General features: G+C 44.6%; 1 protein-coding gene across 2 annotated transcripts in view; it reads left to right on the top strand.

Annotated features, from left to right (window-relative positions):
• The window catches only part of LOC143988784 (uncharacterized), an 81,912-nt gene that overhangs the window by 9,492 nt on the left and 57,114 nt on the right, over window positions 1–15,306 (top strand). For both annotated transcript variants that reach the window (XM_077488641.1, XM_077488640.1), the window contains exons 2-3: window positions 2,138–2,188; window positions 2,895–2,960. In XM_077488641.1, the coding sequence (XP_077344767.1) occupies window positions 2,138–2,188; window positions 2,895–2,960 (117 nt within the window). The remainder of the gene's footprint in view (window positions 1–2,137; window positions 2,189–2,894; window positions 2,961–15,306) is intronic.

Below are 15,306 nucleotides of genomic sequence, written 5' to 3'. Positions count from 1 at the left end.
CTTGGCCCCACCCCTGCGCCCGTGTCATTGAATTTGATTGTCAGCAGCTGGGGGGCCTGTGACAGAAGTTTTGTGCATAGGATGCATTAAGGTGAAAAAACATAGGAGTTTACAACCCCTTTAAGTGAACAAGCTTAAGTTAGAAGCCGATTGGCTACCAGGCAAAGCTGCACCAGAATTGCACTCTCCAGCTTTAGTAAATAAACCCTGTTTCAACCATGGGCATCCGCAGAATTTTTTCTGGGGGGTCATTTTAAGGTCACTCATGCCCTGCCCCTTTTTAATGGGGGAGAGGCTTAGTCATTTTAACATAAAGCGTGATAACCCTCCCCCTTCCAATGCCACATTTGTCACCTTTTGGGGGGAAGAGTGTACCTGTTTTTGCCATGGCGATCTGAGCCGCATGCAAAACCATACAAAATATGCAGTGACCACAAACAGCAAGTGAAGGTATAAATAAACATACATTTAGGCAATCGATCAACTAAAAAAAAAATACACCTGCATGGTGCAGCTTTGGCTTAAGACAGTGGAGATTTTAAATTCTATATGGGCACAATAGCATCTTTATGCTGTTGTGCCCATATAGCTGCTGCTGTACCCATATAGCTACTATTGTGCTATTATATATGCTGTTGTGCTCATATAGCTGCTATTGTGCATCTATATGGACACAACAACAGATATATCGGCACAATAGCAGCTTTATGGGCACAATAACATGTTTATGCTATTGTGCCCATATAGCTGCTGCTGTGCCCATATACATTCTGTTGTGTCCATATTATATATAGCTGCTGTTGTGCATCTATATCGGCACAACAACATCTATATGGGCACAATAGCATAAAGATGCTATTGTGTCCATACAACTCCCGTTGCATTCATATAACTCCTATTGTGGCCATACAAATGCTACTGTCTCCTATTGTGCCCAGTGACACTGACATTGCAGCGCTGCTGTGAATCCCACGGGCCATGGCTACCAGGACTTGGGGTGACCAGGAGGCAGAGGAATATCAACAGCATGCCTGAAATTCCAGCTGGAACTAGAGAAGAGGCATCATATGCCGACAGATGCCTCCGCGGAACTGCTGCCTCTGTAGCACTGCGGCATGGGATGTTCAGGGGTGAGGGAGGGTGGGTCTTTTAGACAGTGAGTCAGATGTCAGAGAGCAGCAGCAGTAAAAAGAGCAGATGACCCTGCAAGGACCGCTTATGGACACCAGCGTCTGTGTGCGGACAGCTTGCTGATTCCGGAGGGGGGGCACTCCCCCCCCCCATTGCAGACACCCATGGTTTCAACTATGAAAGGGTAATTTGTTTGAACAATCCACTCATAAGATAGTAGGTGTGGTTGTTTAACTAGCCTTATACCACTAGTTTAGGCAAGGTTGTTCTGCAAAGGTTCTAATGTGCAGTCCCACTCCACCACCTCCAAAATAATGTATTATGAACTCAAAGGTAAAAATGCAGAGACTTGCACATATATTTGTTGGCAAATGCCATTTCATGGCATTTTCCTTCTAATGCCCCATACACACGGGTGGACATTCTGACCACAAAATCCGTCTGATTTTTACGGACGGATTTTGTCCGAAACTAGTCTTGCATACACACAGTCACACAAAGTTGTCGGAAAACCCGATCATTCGGAACGAGGTGACGTTCGTAGCGTACAACGGGACTGCATAGAAGCCAGTAGCCAATAGCTTTCGTCTCCAATTTTCTGAGTATGTGTGGCACTTTGTGCGTCGGAATTCTCTACACACGATCGGAAAAAGTCTGATCGGATTTTGTTGTCAAAAATTTTTAAATCCAGCTCTCAAAAAAAGTTTGATAGAGCCCACTCACGATCGGATTTTCTGATAACATAATGCGATCTGACTTTTTCCGTCGGAATTTCCCACCGTGTGTATGGGGCATTAGTCCCACTATGGTAAAAGATTTCTTACTTGGGTTTTCAGATTTTAAAGCTTAGAACCCATGATCTATACTGGTTTGGCCTGGTTTCTGTCATTTCTGAATGAACAGGAGCTTAAAACGCTAGCTTTTTACAATTTAGAAGTTTCAGACAGTTACAACCCATACAACTCTTGAAGTCTTATATTAATTCATCATTTTGTTGTGTTTATAGGTTTAAAAAAGAAAGAAAACGAAGAAGATGGAGGAAAACAAAGGGACTCAGGTAAGTTATCTGTTGGTGACTTATAGTATGACTAATGCTGCGTACACATGACCAAACTTTCCAGCAGAAAAGGTCCGACGGTCTTCCCGACGGACTTTCGATGGAGTTATGACAGACTTTCGAACGAACGGACTTGTCCACACACGAATGGACTAAAGTCCTTTCGTTTTGAACGTGATGATGTACGACGGGACTAGAAAAGGAAGTTCAATAGCCAGTAGCCAATAGCTGCCCTTGCGTCGTATTTGGTCTGTCAGACCAGCATATAGACAAACAGTTTTCCCAATAGGAATTGAGTCCGTCAGACAGATTTGAAACATGTTCTATTTCTAGGTCCGTCTGAATCGGACTATCCGATGGAATGATTCCATCTGACCTATTCTGCCGGAAAGTCCAGTCGCATGTACGCAGCATTGTACTTATATTTAAGTGAACATTTACTGGTCAGAAATCAGAAATCTTCTCTTTGTTATTCACATTTCCTGACCATGCCAATTACTCAGTTATGTAACACTTTACCCAAATGAAATTGTTCAAAAAAATCTTTTTTTTTAGACAGAGAGAGCTTTCATTTAGTGGTATTTAAAAACACATTATCTTTGTTTCTGTTAAACTTTATTGGGTATAAAACATGCTAAACATCTTTATCTGAAAAATGAATGCACTTTAAGGCTGTCCTAATATAGTAATATAATATCCCTCTTAGGTGACATAGTGGATTCAGCAACTGTTACCGAAGACACCAATGCCAAGTTACCATCTACTAGTAAAGGTACTGAGAAAATGGTCTAAGAGATTCAATAAAACCTTACTGTTTGTAAGATGCAGATATTATCTAGAACCATTGCTAAGTAAGAAATGTGAATTGTTAGAATTGGCATAGTGAGGTGGTTTATTCACTAGATACAAAAACATTAACTAACAGATTAAAAACTCTACCATATTGTGAGAAATCTCGGACAAATGTGGTTATCAGTATAAGGATACAAATGGCAAGAAATTCCATCCCACACAGTTGGCAGGAGAGGGTGCTTTGCAAAAGCTAAATCTAGGGTAATAATATATGTTAGCCTTACAATCATCAAAGCAATTTGAACAGAAACACAAATAGGCAAAATGACTTAAACAGGTGGTTTGAAATTTGGCCGGTCCAGCATGGACTGCTCCATGTGTGGCTGCTCCTGCTCAACAGAAGTCTAATGACTTGCTCCTATATCTGGTTTTTAGCATGTGTACCACATCTCAATTCCTACGGCTTTGGGGTGAATGATAGACAGCCTTTTTTATAGGAATATATGAATATTACAGTACGGTTACGTATACATGCCCAGGTGAAGCTCTCTCAAGCTACATGTGGATTTAGCCATATACAAGCTGGAGTAGACAGGTGGTCAGAGAACCCACCCATTCCTTCCCTGACTACATTCCAAAGCCTTCATAGACAGGGATTCAACTCATGTCAAATGCAAACTTTCTCTGGAATCCTACCACCCTGATTGGACAGTATAATTTCTTTGCCCTTTTATGACTGCTTCTCATAATATATAATTACAAACTATAGATAGAAAACATTCTTATATATTAAAGAACGGTATTTACAGTATCTCACAAAAGTGAGTACACCCCTTACATTTTTGTAAATATTTTATTATACCTTTTTATGTGACAACACTGAAGAAATTACACTTTGCTACAATGTAAAGTAGTGAGTGTAAAGCTTGTATAACATTGTACATTTGCTGCCCCCTGAAAATAACTCAACACACAGCCATTAATGTCTAAACCGCTGGCAACGAAAGTGAGTACCCAAAGGCCGCGTACACACGGGCGGACTGTCTGCCCAACTTAGTCCGCTGAACAGTGTTTCAGCGGACAATCCGCTCGTGTGTGGGCTTCAGCGGACTTTTTCTGCGGACAGTCTGACGAACAAAGTCTTACGGAATTTCCGTAAGACAGTCCGTTCAAACTTGGTTTTGTCCGTCCAAACTTGGTTTCAGCGGACAGTCCGCTCGTGTGTAGGCAAGTTGGACGGACTAAGTATGGCGCATGCTCAGAAAGGGTTTACACGGCCGAAGATTGCATTGCAGTGTATAGGACGTCGTTTTTCTAGTCCCGTCGTACGTGTTGTACACGTCATCACGCACGCTTTCAGCGGACTGTCTGCTCATCGTGTGTGGTCAAGTCCGTTCATGCTAATTTTGAACGGACTGTCTGTCGGATTGTCTGCCGAACTTAGTTGGGCAGACAATCCGCCCGTGTGTACGCGGCCAAAGTGTCAATATTTTGTGTGACCAATATTTTCCAGCACTTCCATGCCCTTATGGGCATGGAGTTCACCAGAGCTCCACATGTTGCCACTGGAGTCCTCTTCCACTCCTCCATGATGACATCACAGAGCTGGTGGATGTTAGAAACCTTGTGCTCCTCCACCTTCCATTTGAGGATGCCCCACAGATGCTCAATAGGGTTTAGGTTTAGGACACGTGCTTGGCTAGTCCATCACCTTTACCCTCAGCTTCTTTAGCAAGGCAGTGGTCGTCTTGGAGATGTGTTTGGGGGTCGTAATCATGTTGGAATACTGCCCTGCGGCCCAGTCTCCAAAGGGAGGTGATCATGCTCTGCTTCAGTATGTCACAGTACATGTTGGCATTCACGGTACCCTCAATGAACTGTAGCTCCCCAGTGCCGGCAGCACTCATGCAGCCCCAGACCATGGCACTCCCACCACCATGCTTGACTGTAGGCAAGAACATTTGTCTTTGTGCTCCTCCCCTGGTTGCTGCCACACACGTTTAACACCATCTTAACCAAATACGTTTATCTTGGTCTCATCAGACCACAGGACATGGTACCAGTAATCCATGTCCTTAGTCTGCATGTCTTTAGCAAACTTTTTGTGAACTTTCTTGTGCATCATTTTTAGAAGAGGCTTCCTTCTGCGACGACAGCCATGTAGACCAATTTGATGCAGTGTGTGGCATATGGTCTGAGCACTGACAGGCTGACCCCCCATTCCTTCAACCTCTGCAGCAATGCTAGCAGCACTCATACCTCTATTTCCCAAAGACAACCTCTGGATATGATGCTGAACATGTGCACTGACTCAACTTCTTTGGTCTACCATGGTGTAGACATGTGCACACTGAAATATTTTGTTTCAGAATTTCGTTTTCGTCTGAAAAAATAATTTATTTAGTTACTCCCCAAATTCATTTTTATTTATTTCATTAAAAAACGCATTTGTCCGAAAATCTAAAATAATTAAGATTGAATCTGTCATTGAAGGCTTATGGTGTCTGTCGACTGTTCTAAGAAGATTCGATGGAGCAGCTAACTGTACGACGCCGCAATCATACATTTCCGGTCAAATGTTCCGCTTACAAGCTATAGTAGAATTCTAATGTTGAATGACACTAGTAATAATTATATTTATTAATTATTATTACTAGTCAACCAATATTAGAATTCTTCTATAGCCTATGGGCGGAGCATTTGACCATAGGCTATAAATATCAACTCGTGGCGACTGCTTCGTCGAATCTTAATGTTGAATCTTTTCTCTATATGTCGAATCTTTTCTCTCTGTGTAGAATAATCTTGGACTAACAGAGCTAAGGTTAGGCACATTCGACCACAGGTTTAATGGACACAGATCGCTATTGTCAGCGTCATGTCGAATCTCCTATCTATATTAAACTGCAACAAAAACGAAAATAAAGCATATGTTTATGTTGGATCTTTAAGTTTTTGGATTCTGCACGTTCGTTATTGTTTGTTAAAACAATAACAAAAATACCCAAAATTCGGATGAAAATGCATTCGAACAAAAACAAATGCACATGTCTAACATGGTGAGGCCTGTTCTGAGTGGAACTTGTCCTGTTAAACTGCTGTATGGTTTTAGCAACCATGCTGCAGCTCAGTTTCAGGGTCTTGGTAATCTTCTTAGGCCATCTTTATGTAGAGCAACAATTCTCTTTTTCAGATCCTCAGAGAGTTCTTTGCCATGAGGTGCCATGTTGAACTTCCAGTGAGCAGTATGACTGAGTGAGAGCAATAACACCATATTTAACACATTCACACCTGAGACCTTGTAACACTAATGAGTCACATGACACCGGGGAGGGAAAATGGCTAATTGGGCCCAGTTTGGACATTTTCACTTAGAGGTGTACTCACTTTTGTTGCCAGTGGTTTAGACATTAATTGCTGTGTGTTGAGTTATTTTGAGGGGACAGCAAATTTACACTGTTATACAAGCTGTATACTCACTACTTTACATTGTAGCAAAGTGTCATTTCTTCAGTGTTGTCACATGAAAAGATATAATAAAATATTTACAAAAATGTGAGGGGTGTACTCACTTTTGTGAGATATTGTATATATACTGTATATTTACAGTATCTGATCCCTTTAATGTGCATCCAAATTATAACTGAAGACTATACACTCCCTATAAAGATCAGATATAACACCACCCCCAAACAACATCTAAACTTGACTTTCAAGGTTTATAAAGTAACATACTTTCATCCTCTGACTTGTTTTGTAACATGAATCTCACCGGTGACTCAAAGTATCCTGTTCCAGCAGCACCTTACAATGTGGTTGCTAAAAACAAACAGGTGAAGTCTAGGTTAATGATTGTCCATGCCGCAGGTTCAGATTTCAGCTGCACCGCATTCCTGACATTTCACTGCTATAAAGTCTCAAAGGTTAATGAGAGTAACTAAACGGTAAATAACATTAATTATGACTAAACACATACAACTTGGAACTGAGTACAACTTACTCTGCTCACAAAGGAGAACATTTGGAATTTAAGTAATACTATTATTTGGGAAAGTTTTTGAAGTGAAAGCTTTTAACCAGTTGCCGACCGCCGCACGCCGATGTACGTCGGTACAATGGCACGGGCAGGCATAAGGACATACATGTACGTCCCTTGCCTCCCGCGGGTCGGGGGCCCGATCGGGCCCCCGCCCGGTGCCTGCGGCGGTCGGTATTCGTACGGGAGCGATCCCGGACGAGGGGACGGCCATTCATTCATGGCCACCCCCTCGCGATCGCTCCCGACGAATAGAAATCCCCGGTGACATCACTTCCTCTCCTGTAATGTAAACACAGGAGAGGAAGTGATGTATTCTCTCCTCCGTGTCGGTATTTTTCGTTCCGACACGGAGGAGAGCGGATCAGTAAGTTGCACCAACACTCACACACACAGTAGAACATGCCAGGCACACTCACACCCCCCCTTTACCCCCCGATCACCCCCCCAATTACCCCTGCCCCCCAGTCACAGTGACACCAATGTCATTTTTTTTTTTTTTTTTTTTGCATTGGTGTCATTTGTGACTGTAATAACTGTTAGGGCAGTTAGAGTTAGCCCCCTTTAGTTCTAATGTACCCCCCTAACCCCCCCAATAAAGGTTTAACCCCGTGATCACCCCCCGTCGCCAGTGTCACTAAGGCTGGGTTCACATTGCAGCGGTTTATGAGAACGAATGTGATTCGCACCGCACTGCAGTGCAAATCACATCCGATCTCTGTGCGATTCGAGTTCAGCCATTCGCCGCACCCGCCGCACCCGCCACACCCGCCGCACCCGCCACAAATTCGCACGGGACCCTTTTTTTGGCCCGCAGCAGAATCGGATCGCATGGGTGTTCACACCATGCGATCCGAGTTTGCAGATCGCACTGCGATATGCGAACTGATCTGGGGGTGTCAGTAACATTTCACTGACACTCCCAGCAGTTCGCATAGGGCAGTGTGAACTGCCGCCGGGAGGCATGCGATGCGGGAACCCGCCGCGGATTCGCGGCGTTTCCGCATCACTCCAGTGTGAACCCAGCCTAATAAGCGATCATTTTTCTGATCGCCGTATTAGTGTCACAGGTGACGCTAGTTAGGCAGGTAGGTATTTAGGTTCGCCGCAGCTTTTTATAGCGCCAGGGACCCCCATATACTACCGCATAAAGCCCCCTGATTGCCCCCTAGTTAACCCTTTCACCAGTGATCACCATATAACTGTTACAGGTGACGCTGGTTGGTTAGTTATTTTTTTATAGTTTCAGGGCACCCGCCATTTATTACCTAATAAAGGTTTAACCCCCTGATCACCCGGCGGGTGTCATTTGTGACTAATAACTGTTAGGGCAGTTAGGGTTAGCCCCCTTTAGTTCTAAGGTACCCCCCTAACCCCCCCAATAAAGGTTTAACCCCGTGATCACCCCCCGTCGCCAGTGTCACTAAGGCTGGGTTCACATTGCAGCGGTTTATGAGAACGGATGTGATTCGCACCGCACTGCAGTGCAAATCACATCCGATCTCTGTGCGATTCGAGTTCAGCCATTCGCCGCACCCGCCGCAAATTCGCACGGGACCCTTTTTTTGGCCCGCAGCAGAATCGGATCGCATTGGTGTTCACACCATGCGATCCGAGTTTGCAGATCGCACTGCGATATGCGAACTGATCTGGGGGTGTCAGTAACATTTCACTGACACTCCCAGCAGTTCGCATAGGGCAGTGTGAACTGCCGCCGGGAGGCATGCGATGCGGGAACCCGCCGCGCATTCGTGGCGTTCCCGCATCGCTCCAGTGTGAACCCAGCCTAATAAGCGATCGTTTTTCTGATCGCTGTATTAGTGTCACAGGTGACGCTAGTTAGGCAGGTAGGCATTTAGGTTCGCTGCAGCTTTTTATAGCGCCAGGGACCCCCATATACTACCGCATAAAGCCCCCTGATTGCCCCCTAGTTAACCCTTTCACCAGTGATCACCATATAACTGTTACAGGTGACGCTGGTTGGTTAGTTATTTTTTTATAGTTTCAGGGCACCCGCCATTTATTACCTAGTCTCACTAGTGTACCCCTAAATTTAGGGGTGTCTACTTTCCAAAATGGGGTCATTTGGGGGGGGTTTGTGCCATCTTGGCATTTTATGGCCTTCAAAACTGTAACGCCCTTAGAAAGCCTGAAGGCGGTGCTTGGTTTTCGGGGCCCCGTACGCGGCTAGGCTCCCAAAAAGTCCCACATATGTGGTATCCCCATACTCAGGAGAAGCAGCAGAATTTATTTTGGGGTGTCATTTCACATATGCCCATGGCATGCGTGAGCAATATATCATTTAGTGACAACTTTGTGAAAAAAAAAAAAAAAAAGTTTGTAATTTTCCCGCAACTTGTGGCAAAATATAAAATATTCCATGGACTCAACATGCCTCTCAGCAAATAGCTTGGGGTGTCTACTTTCTAAAATGGGGTCATTTGTGGGGGTTTTGTGCCATCTTGGCATTTTATGGCCTTCAAAACTGTAATAGGTAGTGAGGAGTGAAATCAAAAAATTACGCCCTTAGAAAGCCTGAAGGCGGTGCTTGGTTTTCGGGGCCCCGTACGCGGCTAGGCTCCCAAAAAGTCCCACATATGTGGTATCCCCGTACTCAGGAGAAGCAGCAGAATTTATTTTGGGGTGTCATTTCACATATGCCCATGGCATGCATGAGCAATATATCATTTAGTGACAACTTTGTTAAAAAAAAAAAAAAAAAAAAAAAGTTTGTAATTTTCCCGCAACTTGTGGCAAAATATAAAATATTCCATGAACTCAACATGCCTCTCAGCAAATAGCTTGGGGTGTCTACTTTCTAAAATGGGGTCATTTGTGGGGGTTTTGTGCCATCTTGGCATTTTATGGCCTTCAAAACTGTAATAGGTAGTGAGAAGTGAACTCAAAAATTTACGCCCTTAGAAAGCCTGAAGGCGGTGCTTGGTTTTCGGGGCCCCGTACGCGGCTAGGCTCCCAAAAAGTCCCACATATGTGGTATCCCCATACTCAGGAGAAGCAGCAGAATTTATTTTGGGGTGTCATTTCACATACGCCCATAGCATGTGTGAGCAATATATCATTTAGTGACAACTTTGTGTAAAAAAAAAAAAAAATTTTTTTTTTTGTCATTATTCAATCGCTTGAGGCAAAAAAATAAAATATTCAATGGGCTCAACATGCCTCTTATCAATTTCCTTAGGGGGTCTACTTTCCAAAATGGGGTCATTTGGGGGGGTTTTGTACTGCCCTGCCATTTTAGCACCTCAAGAAATGAGATAGGCAGTCGTAAACTAAAAGCTGCGTAAATTCCAGAAAACGTACCTTAGTTTGTAGATGTGACAACTTTTGCGCAAACCAATAAATATACAATTATTGACTTTTTTTTTACCAAAGACATGTGGCTGAATACATTTTGGCCTAAATGTATGACTAAAATTGAGTTTATTGGATTTTTCTAATAACAAAAAGTAGAAAATATCATTTTTTTTCAAAATTTGCGGTCTTTTTACGTTTATATCGCAAAAAATAAAAATCGCAGAGGCAATCAAATACCATCAAAAGAAAGCTCTATTTGTGGGAAGAAAAGGACGCAAATTTTGTTTGGGTACAACATTGCATGACCGCGCAATTACCAGTTAAAGCAGCGCAGTGCCAAAGTGTAAAAAGACCTCTGGTCATTTACCAGCAAAATGGTCCGGTCTGAAAGTGGTTAAAAAGTGTATTTTCACAGTGTATTTTTCAGGGTAAAGTTTTTACTTTACTATTTTTACTTAACTAACAAAGAGCAAGACCTCCTAGTGCTTTGTCCGCAAAGTACATTACATTGGAACATGATTATATATAAAGCTAAGCTTTTAGAATATACTGTATATAATATATATATATATATATATATATATATATATATACACAATAAATCTTCGGGTGGGTTACTTCTACTGTTTCTATGATGATTCATGTGGAGATCAGTGTCAGGGTGGCCTCCCAAACTTCCACCAATATTCATTAGGAGAAAACCAAAGGGACACATTCTCCAATGCAAAAATCGTATATTGTATCAATTGCTCTCAAGGCATAAAAAGGTTACAAATAGCTACCGTACAGTTGTGAGCATCTCATGCTCTTCCTCAGGCTTCGTGCAACAATCCATTACTAACCACATACTTTTATATTCAACACTACAGGGTGTATCACAGTCAATCAATTACCGCTAATTAATCAGAAGCAGTTTCACCTGCTAACCTACCTCGAACAGCCTCTAGAAAAAACATCCTTAAGCCTCTTTCACACGGACTGTCCGTTCGGGTCCGCCTGTCAGTTTTTTAGGCGGACCTGAACGGACGCTCCATAGACCTCTATGGAGTGGTGGATGTCTCGCTCCGATCACAAAAAGTGTGACGATGGAAAAACCTACCTTTCCATCCATCTGCGGATCAGATCGGGTGACAACGGACTCTACGGTCCATCTTCAACCGATCCCCCATAGGGGAGAGAGGCGCTCTGACAGGTCCGTCCCTGCACAGTGTGCAGAGATGGACCTGTCATCTGCCTGCTCAGCGGGGATTGACAGAGCGATCCCCCGCTGAGCAGAGCGGGCTCCGCACATGGACACGTCCGTGTGAAGGAGCCCTTAATGTATAAATATCATACATCTAACAATTAAATTATCCAAAATAGAGGTCAAATTCGGTTATTGTATCGATCAACAAGTAAATCGGCATATAAAGGATCAAAAAAGAAACAAAAAATAGAAAAAAAATCGCATAAATGCACACACAAAAATATTTGCAAACATGTCCCATATTTGATAACCATGAGCCTGGTGTGTCAGCCAAAGACCTGTTCAGGGTGTATTCTATCGTTCCTGTCCTGTATAGGTGATGAATTACTGGTCACCTGGGATTGTTGTAAGCTTATATACATCAATACCACATTCAGTGGGGATCGGTGCAGCTATGAGATTTATTAAAGTGGTTGTAAACCTATTACAACCACTTTAGCCTACAGGTAAGCCTAGATTAAGGCTTACCTGTAGGTGCAAGAAATATCTCCCAAACCTAAATGGTTTAGGAGATATTTGCAGAAATAGCAGCACCAATGTCTATGGTGCATGCTCCATAGACATCAGGTGCAGGCGCACTGAGCATGCCGTTTTAAACGGCGATCATACCATTAATGGTGGCACCAGCGTGCATGGGCGGGAGTGACGTCATCGTGGCACCGGCCAGTCACAGCAGCGGAGCCGCAATACCCGGAAGTCACTCCGGGATAGATGGCAGCGTCGGAGGAGGCGAACGAGGGCCGATGTGTGGGCTTCAATCTCAGGTAAGTAATTCATAATGAGCTAGTATGCTATGCATACTAGCTCATTATGCCTTTGTTTTGCAGGGTGTATTTTATTATTTTTTTTAAAGAGGCTTTAATTCCTCTTTAAGGAGAGTGAGTAATTCTCTGAGTCCCAATTATCATTGTTTGAGAAACAGTTTCAGATTGTTTTATCTAACAATTATTTTTTATTCAAGGATCAGTTCTTCATGCAGCTTAAAGAAGTTGCGATGGGGTCTAATGCTGCCCCGCCATATGCTTGCACCTTTATGAATGATTTTAAACATCATTATATTTTTCCTGAATTGTATTGCGGTATATATATATATATATTGTATAGAGGTATTGCGTCACCTGGTGGCGCTTCATTGATGATATTTTTGTCATATGGCGGGGCAACATTGAGTCTCTTGAAATATTTGATAAAATGCTTAACGAATGTTGCCCTGAGATTACGTTTAAAATGAATGTAGGGGGTAGGTCTGTTCCTTTCTTAGACACTAGGATTAACATTGATCAGAATGGGATAGAATCTGATTTATACATAAAACCCACCGATCGAAATCAATTGCTGTCTTGTGACAGCTTCCATCCACCACATGTCTTTAGATCGATTGTAAGAAGTCAACTGTGTAGGGTAAGACGTATTGTCAGTGACATGACAGTGAGAGAGACTAGATTGGATGACGTGCTCCAGCAAAAGCAGGAAGAAGGAAGAAATATGAAGCCTCAGAAGCCGGGTCGTCTTATACGGTAAGTACAGTTTTAAAAGCGTTTTAGTCCTGTAAGATTAGGGGGTCGTCTTATATCCCGGGTCGCCTTATACACCGGCAAAATACGGTACTTTAAGTCAATCCTCATGTGTTATTTATATTCTAATATATCTTTGTCATTTGATTTATGTTGGTGAAACCACACAGAAAATTAAAGATAGGATTGTCCAGCATCGCAGTACCATTAGACATAAGCAGTCAGGACTTTGTCTGACACACCAGCCTTATTCAAATATGGGATATTTTTGCGATTATTTTTGTGTGTGCATTTATTTTTTGATCCTTTATATGCCAATTTACTTGTTAATTGATACAATAACCACATTTAACCTCTTTTTTGTATAATTTATTTGCTAGATGTATGATATTTATACATTAACCCTTTCCCGCAGAGCGTACGCAGATGTGCGTACTCGGCTTCCGGGGGGTATACCGGGATGATGCCCGCACCTGCAGGCATCATCCCGGTACCGTTTTGTTCAGCGGGCGATTGGCTATCCAGGCATAACAACCGATGCGGCTAAAAGCCGCTCGGCTGTTATGCCGGGGGAGCGGGAGGGGACGTCTCCCCCTCCCGCCGCTGTTACCGGTGCTCCCGCTCGTTCGGGAGCACCGATTCCTGCTGCGATGCCTCCGGCCGCTGGGGAGGAACTGTAACGAAGCCGTAATCGGCTTCGTTCCAGTCTCCTCATAGTAAACACGGAAGCGACGTCATGATGTCACTTCCCATTTACTCGGCTGCCAATGGCGCCAGTGTGGTAAAATTTCCTGCGACTTATGAAAATTCCTCACCCCGTCACTTCCGGTGCGGCTCCGTCACTGTAACAGCTGACGGCGGGCCTTTACTGCACATGCGCCAAGTCCGTGATATTAACGGAGCATGCGCAAGATCTTTATTTCAGCGGTGGTTAAAAATTATACACGGAGACTTGCGGGTGGGCGGGCGGAGCTGAACAGATGCTTAGGACGTCAGCAGCAGCCCTGCCCACGTTAAAAGACAAGAGATAGTCAGAGATTGCAGACAGGACACAGGAGGTGGCTAGAGGCTACAGACATGGTACAAGACGGGGTCGGAACATGTGCACAGGATACAGGAGGCAGTCAGTGGATGTGGAAATGGTACAGGGGGTGGTCAGAGTATGCAGACATGTAGGGGGAGCAAACAGAGGGGTTCCCCGTGTAAGTTTTGGACACAGAGGGATCAGTCATGTATGGGGATCACACAGTGGGGTGAAGTCCTTATAAGAGCTGTCACAGGAGGGCCCTCACACAGGACACATGGCTGGCAGGGCAGTGAGGTTGGCGCACACAGGGTGATCAGGTTCCTGTTCTTAGGGGAGGTGGGGTCCTGATCCCCAGGGCAGATGGGATCCCTAGGTGAGATGAATTCCCCATTCCCAGGGGAGATGGAGTTCCTGTCCCCAGGAGAGAGGGGGTCCCTGTCCCCAGGAGAGAAGGGGGCCCCTGTCCCCAGGAGAGAAGGGGGTCCCTGTCCTCAGGAGAGAAGGGGGTCCCTGTCCTAAGGGGGGAGAAGGTTTCCCTGTCCTCAGGGGGGAGAAGGGGGTCTCTGTCTTGGGGGGTGGGGGTCCTCAGAGGGGGGGAGGGGTTCCCTCTCCTGGGGGGGGGGGGGGGTTGGAAGGGGGTCCCTGTTCTGGGGAAAGATGGAGTGGGATATGGGATGGTCTCACTTACCATGACATGCAGGTCCCTCATTTATGTCCGTCTGGGCTCCCTCCAGCAGCACAGATGGGTGATCAGCATATCCCCAGGGAGCACAGCTACGGCTTGACAATCTGGCAGCAATTGATGGGTACAGTGGCTGTGTTTGATAGCACAGTGGCGGCAATTTATGGGCACAGTGGTTGCGTTTGAAGGGCACAGTGAGCCAGGGTTTGCTGGGCACGGTGAGGCGGTGTTCGCTGGGCACAGCGGGGTGTTTGCTGGGCACAGTGAGGCGGCGATTTCTAGTCACAGTGAGGTGGTGTTTGCCGCATTGTGCCCCAAACGCACACACTGTCCCCAAATGCAGGCATTGTGCCCCAAACGCACACACTGTCCCCAAACGCAGGCATTGTGCCCCAAACGCACACACTGTCCCCAAACGCAGGCATTGTGCCCCAAACGCACACACTGTCCCCAAACACAGGCATTGTGCCCCAAACGCAGACATTGTGCCCATATTCTGCTGATTT

This window comes from Lithobates pipiens, unplaced genomic scaffold (assembly GCF_037356315.1).
Source record: "Lithobates pipiens isolate NorthernLeopardFrog02 unplaced genomic scaffold, aLitPip1_a1.2 Scaffold_18, whole genome shotgun sequence".
Lineage (NCBI taxonomy): Eukaryota > Metazoa > Chordata > Amphibia > Anura > Ranidae > Lithobates > Lithobates pipiens.
The sequence above is the reverse complement of the archived record's forward strand: the minus strand, read 5'-3'. Positions and strand labels throughout refer to the sequence as shown.